At 41.3% G+C, this 13,097-nt stretch overlaps 1 protein-coding gene across 4 annotated transcripts in view; it reads right to left on the bottom strand.

Annotated features, from left to right (window-relative positions):
- Positions 1-3,160: 3,160 nt before the first annotated feature.
- SPIN1 (spindlin 1) overlaps positions 3,161-13,097 on the bottom strand; it is a 32,222-nt gene continuing 22,285 nt past the window's right edge. For 2 of the 4 annotated variants that reach the window (XM_053409069.1, XM_053409071.1), the window contains exons 3-6: positions 12,293-12,365; positions 9,227-9,480; positions 7,929-8,162; positions 3,161-6,193 (exon numbers count right to left, since the gene is read on the bottom strand). In XM_053409069.1, coding sequence (XP_053265044.1) covers positions 5,994-6,193; positions 7,929-8,162; positions 9,227-9,480; positions 12,293-12,365 — 761 coding nt within the window. In that variant the 3' untranslated portion in view covers positions 3,161-5,993. The remainder of the gene's footprint in view (positions 6,194-7,928; positions 8,163-9,226; positions 9,481-12,292; positions 12,366-13,097) is intronic. The other 2 variants (XM_053409072.1, XM_053409073.1) reach the window with 1 other exon arrangement.

Genomic DNA, 13,097 nt, shown 5'->3' on the forward strand with positions numbered 1-13,097 from the left:
AACGTACACACACACACTGGCTGCAACTTTTTAAATGTATTGTGCTAGAAACCTTCCAGCCTTTAAAAGAGAAAACACCCCATTGGGCAGTTTAGAATTTTAGTGTTGTGTTGGTCATGTGATGCCTCTGAGCTCTTTTAATAGTTTTAAAGGGGAAACTGGTTCACACTCCTGATGTGGTTTCCATACTGCACCCAGGGAGAGACGTTAGATTATGAAAGCCAGTGTTGATTTTTCAAATGTGGAGCTGACCTTGTAAATGGCCAGTCATCACAGGACTCGAGCACCAACAGGAGTGAGCAGGAAGCAAGTGGGGGCCACATTGAGAGTGGACCCTTTCACCTTTGAAGTTCAAAACACGTAGCCTTGGTAAGACACTGAGAGAAAAGCCCAGATAGAACTCTTCCTTCCTTTATAAGCATTGGTAGCAGCGATGGAGAACCTACCCACAGCATACTTCCAAGGACCCCGTGCCAGCATTATTGTTATTTTGCATTTATTTCCCACCTTTTCATCCAGGGGGCATGCATGCAAGCAGACAAGGATAGAGATGACCAGGTGGAGCAACCAGGCAGTTTCTTACCTTTGCAGAGATATTCCGGCTACACAATCTTAAGTTTTTGCATGCCCTACCCAACCCATCCTCATCCGTGCAAGCGAGAGGCATCATCATAGTTTAAGGACATGTGTCGGTCAGGCAAAAGCTCTCAGAGAGAGAGCAGAGCAGGGTTGGCGAGGCCGTGGCCTATGGAGAAGTGTTGCTTGGGTGGAGTCCCAAAGGCATGGGAAGCGGCCTGCAGTTATCCACCGCTGCTTTGCAGCTCAGGAAAGGGGCTCAACATCTTCTGGAGAAGACCTGCATACTGTAAAGTTACACTTGAGACACGGGGAAAGGACTTTTGGCAGCTGCACCCAGGGAGGATTGACACTCATGGTTTGTAACATTAAGGGTCAAGGAATGGTTTTCGTAACAGATGGGAGACAGAACAACCTGGTTTTAATGTTCATAATGTGTTATTAAAATGTGACACCATAGGGCCCTGCAGAGGAACCAGCAGAAGGGAAATAGGGTTCTGACGGGGGAAACAAATGCTTTTAATTTTCAGGTATAACCTGTTTTAGAACGATGTATCCAATATTGTTCTAATGACGGTAAAAAGGTCAGTGTGGATTCAGCCCCAAGTACTTTGAGGGCTCTCCCTAGAGAGTCATCTTACCTCTCTTGTTGTGTTAATGTATAAGGAGGTTTGTGCCTGCAGAGGGAAAAGGGCAAGAAAGGGTTTAAGTTAGGTGTGCTTAATTTTGGGTGTTTTTGTCCTGCACCTGGTTAAGAATATGAGAGCAACTCGGCACAATCGAAACTATAGACACCTGTGTTTGAGGCAAATTCGCTCTTGGCCAAAGCCTAGCCTGTGTTGGGATGCTGAAAGGAGACTGTTTGCTGCTGGCAGGTCAGAATATTACAACTGTATAGGTATCCTGTAAGCTGTAGACCTTAACATGGCCAGCAAAGGGACTGACCCTACCTAGAACTGTCTGGTTTTCCCCCCCTGTTCCACTGCCTTTTTCCCAGACAGGGACTTAAGACAGCTTACAGATAAAATAAGAACAGCTAAAAACATTTTAAAAAAACAATTAAACATTAATGGAATTAACACTTATATATGTATCTACTAAAAAGATTAAAATATATTTAGTTTCTTTTGTTACTCCCCCCCCCCCAAGTTTGTCGTGATTGCCTTATGCATCACTGGTGGAAAAGGTAAGATATAAGTATTTATTTTTTCAAAAATAAAAGTGTCACATTAATGAGGGAGGGAGAACATGTTTCAATGGGTAGGGAAGTGTTAAGTACTGTACTGGAAGCACATTACATGCATAATTGTTGTCTTTGGCAGAAAGAGGGAAATTGTCATTTTTTCCAAAAGCTTTCTGAAGGAATCTAGTATGTCAACTTCTTATGCTACTTAGAACAGTGGGACTAAATCCTAGCTTAAGTGACAGCCAAATATCAAACTCGAATTACTTGCATGTAAATTCTACTGAAATCAGCTTGTATTTAGGATTCTTTACAGATACTTTGCCTTACCCCTGCCACTCAAGAAATCTGTCAGTTTTAAAAGGCAAAATTGGATATATTTTGAATTTTGATGTTTTTGAAGGACCATGATTGATACATGGAAGTTGTATGCTATCAGTCATCACCATATTAAACAGTTTTCATATCAACACTTTTATCAGGCATTCAAAGCAAATATTGTAATATCTGATTTTGTTTTCAAGGCCACTACTTCTATATTCCGGATAAAGTGTATATACAGGGGACAATATACCAAAATATTTTGGGGGCTGCTTTACCTACTTACCTTACTTCCTTAGATGTTGTCTTTTTGGGGTTTTTGGGTTGAAAGTACAATAAAGCTGTTTCAATGCCAAAGAATTCTACCCATTTTAAATGGATGGTTTTTTAAAGTTACAATTCTTGGCCAAAAGTATTGCCCAATAAGCACAGCTGCTTAGGCAAGTATATATCAGCATAAATGCTCATTGTTAAAATAATTTTAATTATAAAAATGGAAAAAATCCTATTCAGTTTTAAACACATCACTACATTTGCCTTATGAGAACAAGATTTACAGTCGTAAGTTGCACATAAAGGGTTTATTTTAAATGTTTTAAGGATAGAGTTACATCATAATTATAAAAATTACTTACAGAATTAAGTAACAGATTTAAAGTGTTTATACTTCTAAATGCAGAGAACAGGGAACTGTCTACATTGTTAAAAAATAAAAAAATGAAACCAAGCTCTAGAGATGAAGTCATTTACCTAATTTTAAAATGTGAACACGAAGACCTTTGAACTATACACATACCAAGAACCATCCAAATTGCACTAATGATGTAAAATACAAAAAAGCACAGCATTTCCAAGGAACCACAAATCATCGAAGCTTTTTCTCTTTTTTTGGGTTCTCTGAAATGGTTGCAATTAATGTATCCCTGGAGAAGCCTTTATTTTTCAAATGTACCAATTTAAGAAGGCTAAGCAATTTATTCAGTGAAAAAAAGGCTTTTCCCATCATTGTTTGGGGAGGGGAGTGTCGTAATATGATTCTACTTCAACTTAATTTAGGATTTGGCACAAAAAAGCATACTGTTGAATTTTACTGGTTTTTTATTTCATTTTGAGCAAAGTACATGGTCCCTTCAAACGCTGCATGACACATACAACTGGAAAGTTACCTCCTGTTGGCACTATGTTTGCCTCACCAGTGCATTTATCCTACTAACCACCATTAAAAACAGCACAATAAGCAAATTCACAAAGAACACAAAATTAAAAAAAAACCCGAAACTAAAAACCTAAACATTTTTTTAAACATGCAACTTTTAAGTTTGTTACATTGAACATTCTACCTTCTAAGCATGCAAAAAAGGGATGGTCTGCATTTTAAGTTTGTCTTTTTAAAATTGTACAGGGCAGCCTGACATCACGCGAAACACACAATATACAATACTACAGCAGGTAAATGGAGAGAAAGGCCAGTAACTTTTATACACAGATCCATAGCTTGTGCCACCACAAGCCCCGTGATAACTCGGAAAATCATGTTGAACCCCTAAGAAAAGGAACCAACATTTAGTTACCAGGGTAACAAGCACTGCATGCAGATCTGAAACGTGAGCCTAAAACAAAGCCCAAAGCAGATTGGCAGGGAGTAGAATCAAGTCTCAAGCCTCAAAAGAAAAAAAGGTGGTTTAAGCTATCAAAAAAGCAGACAATGTGGACACTTTAAAAACCATAAAATTTACACAGAATATAGATCACTCTCAACTGGCAGAATGTGGTGTATTGCAGAAAACCTCCAATTGGAAGCTTTTTGAATGCAACATTTTCGGTCTACCTAATCCTCAGCAATCCTGGAGGCACAGCTTGGATTCACCGTTAATGTAGCCCGCAATTCAAAGTACTATGTTTCGTGTATCTTGTGTGTGGGTTCAATACACTCACTCATTCTTGTGCCACAAATATCAACTTGGGCTCATGGAGCCAGGCTCAGCTTTTGAGATTTACATGCAGGACTCTAAAGAGTCAATAGAAAACATACAGATCTGCAGAATGAAGGAGGAAACAAAACAAAACAAAAACCACTGGGTTGCAAATCTGCTCACTTGGTTCAAGAACACAGGAACATTTATGACTCAGGTACTTAGGGCTTAAGGACTGCATTTGAGAAGCTCTTCATGGAAAAGACTACAGCCTGCCTTGGGGTGCCCATGATGAAATACTGTACACAATGCAACAGCAGCGATGGGACAGGAAAAGTTTAAGATACTGTATTTATACGGTATTTATTACCATTAAAGAGCATTAATGAGGCACAAGCCTTAAGGCTACAATATGAAATCAGGCAAAATTAAAAAAAAGGAAGTTTAAACCACATGGAGTTTAATATGTATACCCACACCAGAGGTAATCTGGACCTCAGAAGGCTGATCAGCAACACTCGTTTTTTGTTTTACCTTCTAGCTATATATAAACAATGGTGCTAGCTTCTCATTTACATGTGCAGACTGCAATGCCCTGCTTCAGCTTTCCTGCTGTTTTGATATTTTTCCACTGATTACTTTAAAAAGCTGCCACACCAATCTACTACCTTACAAATTAAAAAAAGAAAAAAATAAAGAAGGGGGGAGAGAGAGAGAGGAGAGAGAAGAAGAAGCAAATTTTGTGGCTGTGGGCTGCTTATTTACATCCACAATCTGCTGCAGATGACTGGACCATGGAGACCGCCTAGCTTTTGTCAGGCAGCACCCCACTAGCATGCAGAACCCCAGTGTCCTTTTAACGAAGTTCACGTTAAAACAGCATACTTCAAGCAAAATACAACGTACAGCACAAAAGGCGACAACAGGTTTGAGTTTGTATAATGTCTTGTCTGGGTAAACCCCAAGAAGAAAGGCCAGAAAGAGGGGCGAGGGGTGGGGAAGGTAGGTGCCTTCTTGAACAAAACACAGTAAAATGAGAAGGAATGCAGCAGATCAAAGTAGAAGGCAACAAATGATTCTCCTTCTCTGCAACACAAGCCTTTAATGTACGAGGACTCTTCTCTTGTGAGGTTTGTCTTTACACGTAACAGATTTAAGTCCACACACACGAATCTAGGTTGCTAGTTTTGAAACTGAGACACCCAGTAGTTGCTGTGGAGAATTTAACATTAACATGGAGTTCTAGACTGCTAGGGCACCAAGCACCTGGATTCTGCTAAAAGTTAACCAAAAAAAACCCCTACGACATTGAGAACTGAAGGCATCCTTGCTTTGAATGTTTTGACCAGGTCCTACAGTTGCAAATATGGGCTCTTACTCTGCATTCAGCTGCATTACATGTATGCCACGTTCTATTTTCCTGCAACTAAAATGTACAAAATTCTCATGTGATAGTAGCTCAACAGTTAACCTGAACACAGTACGCCGATGTTAAATTGGGTTAGGCACTCCTTAACACTGCTTTAAACATATTATAGTCATCTTTGCCCAAACCCTGTGAAAACAAGGACTGCCAGACAAGAAAACTTAATACATACATGAAAGTAATAATATCAAGCTAGACTTGCATGTGGCAGTTGAATAGTTATGTGAGACGGTGAGGGAAAGTTATATTTGGGGGGTGGGAGGAAATCAGATTAATGATTATGTTGCTAGATCCACTTTACACAGCTTGAATTTGCAGCTGCCGTTTTCTCTAACTTCATCCACATACCCACCAGAAGACTTCCTCCAAGAAAGGGAGTTCCCTTACACAAAATGTGTCATGTTCACATAAAAGTCTATTTGTATAGTTCACAATGGAATAGTTTTCCTGGCAGAGATTGTGGGCTCGCAGGGACATTTAAGCTTTCAAATAAACTGGAAAGCACTTAAGTCTTTGTGTCTACAAATTTTACATTGAAGTTCCACGAGTTTGGCAAAAGTTTGCATGGTGGTGTCTAAGATGTCTTCACCAAATCATAGACATAAATATGGAAATCATCGTCAAACTTGATGAAATAGACCGAGGGTTTGGCTTCCACCTGATGAATGACCATGCCAGTCCTTTTTGAGCCATCTTCTTTGGCATATTCCACTTGTTTCCCCACTAGGCTGTCCACAACTTCGCCAGGCTCCCGTTCTGCTGGAGGTGAATCATCTGTGAACACAACGTTTGAGTTAAAATGCAGCAGGATTTTATAGAACAGATGCTCATAGTCAGCTCAAGGAGCAATAGTTTACTAAGTGCTTCAACAATTAAATGTTCATGGCAATGTACTGCATTTTTCGCCCTATAGGACGCACTTTTTCTCCTCCAAAAATGAAGGGGAAATGTGTGTGTGTCCTATGGGGCGAATGCAGGCTTTCGCTGAAGCCTGGAGAGCGAGAGGGGTCGGTGTGCACTGACCCCTCTCGCTCTCCAGGCTTCAGGAAGCTATCCGCAAGCCTTGGGAGCTGAACAGGAGTTCCCGCCGGGCTCCCAAGACTTGAGGACAGCAGCCTGCATCCCGAAACCCGGGGAGCCCTCCGCAGCGCGTCCCGGGCTTCGGGCAGATATCCGCAAGCCTGGGGAGCCCGGCAGGAGTTCCCGGATAGCAGCCTCTTCTGGGGGCTGGGGTCAGGGGAAGCTCGGGCTTCCCCCACTCCAGCCCCGCACCTGGGGGGGAAATAATTTTTTTTCTTTATTCCCCCCCCCCCAAGAAAAAACCTAGGTGCGCCCTATGGGCCGGTGTGCCCTATAGGGCGAAAAATACAGTATTTCTGATCACAATGGTTTTGTCTTCTAGCCCAGGGAAAATAAACAACTGGATATACATATATGATATTCCTCTTATTCAATTTGTCTCCATTTCACAGTAACCATCTTAAATACAGATTATGTACAGATTATGGTAAGGACAGACAGAATGATTGTTGCATAACCTAATTCCTGGAGGTTTATCAGCTGTTGGCTATACTGCTGATCTGACAACATATCAACCTGTTCAGCTGAGTAGTTAAGCTGTACATTCAACCTGAATTAAAAGTTGGAATGTGAAAGCCATGCTGAAGTTTCTTTGCCTGTTCATTTATATTCGCTCTACAAAATGTTCCAAGTATCAGAATCCACAAAGTATTTTTTAAAAAAACGTTGTGGTTGGTGCTGTCAAGCATTACAGTATCAGTTAGAGTAACTCCCTCAGAATCTTATCTTCCTAGACTCCAAATAGTCAATTAAGGGAAAACGTTAGTATGGTAAGCCTAGCATTTCTGGGCTCTCCTCCAAACCTCAAATTACCTCAAATAGTTCTTCTTTTGGCCTTATGCTCCACAACAAAGGAGATCGCTTTATAAATAACCCTTTAAAAGCGAGAAGAGGGAAGGGTGCCTTTTCCATCACCTCTTCCAAGTTGGACAAATTAGGCACCACAAAATACTCCTCTGAAGCCTGCAGAATACCACTTCAGACATACTGTATATGTCAGTGGCTCCATAGAACTGAAGGTCAAACCCAACAGCTCACCATCAAATCTTGAACCACAATTTGTAGTTATAAGAAATCACGACAGGTGAGTGACCAGATTCTCATGTAGCGCCAAGCCAAACCATGACTTGGTGCAAACCTTCATGTTCCACAACGGATGATCCCACCTGCAGCATTCTTCCACCAATCCTGCTGCTATGCTCCCTGGGGCTAAGCCATGGTTTGGTTTAGTGTTAAAGCCAAACCATGGCTCATAGTTTGTCTCACTGCAAACTTCATCGTAGCTGAAGTTTTTTCTTGGTTTGTCTCACTTCAAACAACAAGTAGTAAACAGTGCTCCAATTCTTCTAAAAACTCTCAATGCTCAATGTCAGACATTTTAAACGTATTTTCTTTCTTTACATAGAGGATAAAATACTGGCCAACTTACTGGAATCAGGCATAATACGGAGATCACCTTCTTTATAGTCATCTAAGAGCTGGTACATGTACAAGACAGGATCCTTCTCATAGGTAATATAAAACCATGTGTTCATAATTGGTGCCCGAGCCAAGACCATTCCCCTCCACTCATCTTTTGAACCATCTTCGGTTTCAAACATATGCTCCACTGCTTTGCCAATCATTGTGTCTGCCAGGTGGGCATCACTGATTCGAGATGAAGCTGGAAGAGAAACACCAATATCTGATTATCATTCTGGTAGAAGCATGGCTACTACATCTTAAAGGAGGCCAGGAAAATAGTGCGCCTAATTGCAAGAGTAAAGGTATTGCCCTGAATTCAAAGCTACATCATTCTTCTGGTTTAATCCACACTGTGGTATAGGTTTTTTTTCTATCCATGACTACATACTGAACAATTTCTAACCATGGCATCCATATGTCCCCCTATTTCAGCCATTATCCTTTGGAAGCTAAATTCTAATTAGACACACCAAAGTTAACTCAGGCACCATGCACTGAATAAGCCTGTTTTTCATGCTTTTTATGAAGTGGTCTCTAGTCATAATAAAATTGATAATCTTTAAGGTGTCCTAATGATCTCTGTTGTTGTTTTTAAGAGATAACGAGAGAGTGGCCAAAGTCCCTTTACTGAATTTTTAACATTATGGGAAACATGGATACCATTGTTCTAGTTCTAAGATACTTACTGCTAACTAAGAGAGGCAATGTTAGAAATGTGACAACATGGTATTTTATTAAAATGGAAAATACATGCATAAGCCCTAGGGAGCACTGACAGTGGCTCACTGGAATTTATTTATTTGCAAAGTAGGTTAGGCTTAGAGGTCGTGACTGGCCCAAGGTGAGTTTCATGGCCAAGTGTGGATTTTAACCCTGGTTCCCCGGGTCCTATCTCTAACCACACCACCACACTGGATCCTGGTCCCAGTACTCATTATTTTAAAAGGTTGAATAAATATTATATTAACTGAGATCATTAGACAGAAATAGCCATTACTGGTGGTGAAGGGGGAAAAAGAGCACATCACTTCTAACCATCTTCTGGATATTAGTCAAAACCTTCCTTTTAGGCTGTAGCTTGTATTGGCTTAAATCCGCTGATGTAATGCTGTTCTCTATGGTTCTTCTGGGGTTTTAAAGTATTTTTGAAATTGATAATTTTAAATTCATTGTGAGCTACCTTGAGTTTTTTTATTGGAATGAAAGTTGGGGGATATGGGACTTAAATAACACACACAAATTCAGCCCCATCGAGACACTTACCAACTCTATCTGGAAGCACTTCGAGTGCTGAAACCCTTTCGTCTTTGTGCAGTTCTAGTCCATAGACACAATCAAATCCATCATATTTGATAAGGTAGAGGGAGGGATTTACAGGAACCTGGTCTAGGACAGTGCCTTTCCATTGTGTCACAGGTCCACTCCCTTCTTTCCATCCATGCTGTATTCTGCAGCCTACAATATTTCTTCTAGGTTGCGACATTGGTTTGCTTGGTCCCACGTTGTTTCGATGCTTTCTGTGTTTACAGATACACAAACATAATAGTTTATGGAATGAAGCACCTCAAAATAAGAATATATTTTAACCAAGCCATATGCAAGCTTATTTTCAGGACGTGCCCAGGCTTGCTTGACCTCCCCTTCAGAATTGTGGCATCCTAAGTGAATGGCATTGCTGCCTCCTCTCCTACCTGATGTTTCCAGATACAGCCACGTTTTGTATTTCCAGTATTGGTCCAGAACCCACAGCAGCAACAGCGGATCTGGGTGCAGTCCATGAATACTTCCGTACTAACTAAAAGCTATAGTTTAGCCAAAGAAACCAAGGCAATGGCGCCACAAATGTGGAATTTGATTGCCACTCCTCAATACTTTTAAGACCCATCTTTTCACTGAGACCTGTAGAAGTTAACTGTGACCTGGATTGTAGAATTGGAACTGTAATCATTAGCATTTTGCTGGCTACTATATTGTTTATGTTTGCTTTCAATAAATGTTTTGAAGGAAATTTATGTTTAAGTGCTTTAAATGGCTCTAATAATATAGTTTTATATGTACATGCTGATATATAATTTATAAATCACTTTGGAGACATATTTTGCCTGAAAAGTAGTCTAAGTCAAGCACATATATGGGAGCTTATTTCTTAACATGCACTCATTTTCATATTGTGTTTTTTGCTCACCAGTGCCTACACAGCTGCAAATGCTCAAAACTTTGTCGTAGGCCTTACCAATTAAGGAATGTGTACATATCTGTCTGTATATTCTCTGAAACCTTTCAGAAAGGTTTTTCCTATTTTGATTTGCTGTTTTGTAGTTTATGAAGATGTTTATTTTTGTACTGGTAATCTTAAACTGCTAATAAGTTATGTGAGAAAGTATTATCTTTCTAGTAGAGTCTGTACTCTTCACTATCCAAAAAACTGTAGCACAGATCTTTCCAAACTGTGTGTCGCGACACATTAGTGTGTTGGCTGCAGTGTGTAGGTGTGTCGAGTGAATGCTCCCCGCGCCCCTCCCAGGGCTAGAAAGGGGTTAATTTAACCTCCGGTTTGCTAGTAAAACTGAACTGCTGTGTCGTGAAATGATCCATGTCTAAAGAGTGTGTCACCAACATGAAAAGTTTGGAAAGCTTTGCTGTAGCATAACCCTTCCTTTACCCACCTGGTGACAAAGGTGGTGTGACCCAAGTTGGCATGGAGCTGCTTTGCCTCAGGCAAGTGAGCTTCTCCCTCCCCAGTTTTTGGCAGCATCTCCGAAAAGATTTCTCCCTTACGCTGGGGAACCATCTGGAGCAGCTTGTGTGGCAGCAGCCAGGGGTTTTGAAGGAACTGGCCACCCTAGTGTGCCTGAATGGAGGTCCTTTCTACGAGCATATGGGACTTGAGATCCAAGCCACAGAGAAACAGATAAAGAGCTACTAAAGGAAAGTTTTACTGTGAAATGCTTGATAGCAGAGTAAGGAAAATTTCAATCATGCTGCTTCCTTTTAGTTCTACTGAATTCCAAAATATTTCTACTGCACTTCACGGGATTTTATATTATATTTCAAACGTGAAATAATTGTTTATTTATTTAATTAACACGCCACCCTCCATTCAAGGATCACAGGGAAGTTTACAATACGAAAACACAAAAATACATTAACACAGTAACAAACAAAAACAGTACCACCACCAACCCCGGTTTAAAAGGCTATGGAGAAGAGTAACGTTTTCACCTGGCGCCTAAAGATCTGCATTGAAGGCATCAGGTGAACCTCCCTGTGGAAAACATTAGTCAAACGGGGAGCCACCGAAGGCCCGTCATCATGTTGCTGCCCAGCACATCTCTCGTGGAAGGGCACATGAAGAAGGGCCTCAGCTAGTAATCGCAGGGTCAACATCAGTCCATATGAGGAGAGATGGTCTTTGAAGTACTGCGGTCCTGAGCCGCTTACGACTTTAGAGGTCAAAACCAGCACTTTGAATTGGGCCCAGAAACTAATCTGCAACCAGTGCAGTTGGGTCAGGATTGGTGTTATACACTTAGACCAGCCTTTCTCAACCTTGGGTCCCCAGATGCTTTTGGCCTACAACTCCCATCATCCCTGACCACTGGTCTTGTGAGCTAGGGAGCCATCTGGGGACCCAAAGTTGAGAACCACTGGCTTAAACTGTCTTGCCCTGGTAAGCATCCTGATTGAGGAATTCTGCACCAGCTGAGGTTTCTGAACAATCGTCAGAGACAGCCCCACATATAATACTTTGCAGTAAACTAACCTAGAGGTTACCAGAGCATAGACAACAAAAGCTGTAAATTAGAATTAACAGGGCCCTCTGTCTCTGTCTCATCATGCAGGGTGACCAAAGCAGTTTCTGGGCCAAAACCCAGACTGAAATGGATCTAGAAAATGGGTTTCCTGCAGCAGCACCTGGATCTGGTCCAGGACCACCCGCTCTCACTGGTGTGTATTTTCACAAGTGAAACAAACTGCAGCTTACAGAGTCTAGATTTGAATGGCAACATTTCATTTGAGTGAGGACTCTGCAAGCTCAAGCCGATGCACTGTTATCAGTTGGTATCAGATAGTTTTTTGTTCTGGAGCACAAGGAAAGTTCTACAGGTGTCCTTGGTTTCTGAAATTCCATTTGTTACTTTCAAGACCTCTGACTTTGTACAGAAACAGTTACTGAGTGCTGCAACCCCATTGACCTTCACTGGAACTTCTGGAACAGAAAATCCACACAGCTGAGGTAACAAAATGCCTTTGTAAAGTGGACACAAAAATACAGTCCTCACAGAAAGCTGCCAGGCGTGGGATTTTAAGAATGACCAAGCCACTTACTTGTGGGAAGCCCTCTTCTTCATCACGCTGGCAGACACACCTGCATGCCCTACAAGGAAGATGTCAAGAGTGACTAAGTCACCATGAACAGGTTTTAACCTCACAGGCTTAATTGTTATTTCATGCAGCATTTGTTTACTGTATTGACATTCACTTGAACACAGCACATGGACCAAATCTATTAAAAACGCTAACAGAAATGAATTGCACCCACCCTGTTCATGCCACAGATGGGAAGCCTCCAGGACAAATCAGACCTGCCATGCCTCTTAAATCTGGCCCAGAAGCCCATTTCCCCCGATAATGCCCACCTTATTTTTAGGATTGCAAATTGTTCTAAACTATTTTTAACGCTGTATTTTCATTTTGCATCCCAATCTGGGACCTTCGGATGAAGAGAGGTGGGGTTTGTCAATAAACAAGTCCAATAACTAATGACAACAACCTGTTGCTCATCTGATGCGGTGACATCAGGTATGGGACAGGTAAAGCCACAGTTGCAAAGGAAGAATCAGGAGCCTTATTGTGCGCTACTGAACGGTTACTTTGTGAGCACAGCTCGCATTCAGTGCTGTGCAAATTTGGCAGAAAAGCCAAGCAAGCTGCACTTGTATCCACTCAAAAGCTCCTGAGTGGATATGACCCTGGCAGAAAGCAGTGTGACTGGCATTTGGTGCCAAATTTAAATAGCCCTGAATGCACACTGTGCTTGCAAACCACAACGCATCCTTTGCAAGCACTACTTATATTTGGCATCAAATGCAAGCTGTGCTGCTTTTCTGCCAGGGCTTTTTATCCACTTGAG

The sequence above is a fragment of the Podarcis raffonei genome, chromosome 11 (assembly GCF_027172205.1).
Source record: "Podarcis raffonei isolate rPodRaf1 chromosome 11, rPodRaf1.pri, whole genome shotgun sequence".
NCBI classification, from domain to species: Eukaryota; Metazoa; Chordata; class Lepidosauria; order Squamata; family Lacertidae; genus Podarcis; species Podarcis raffonei.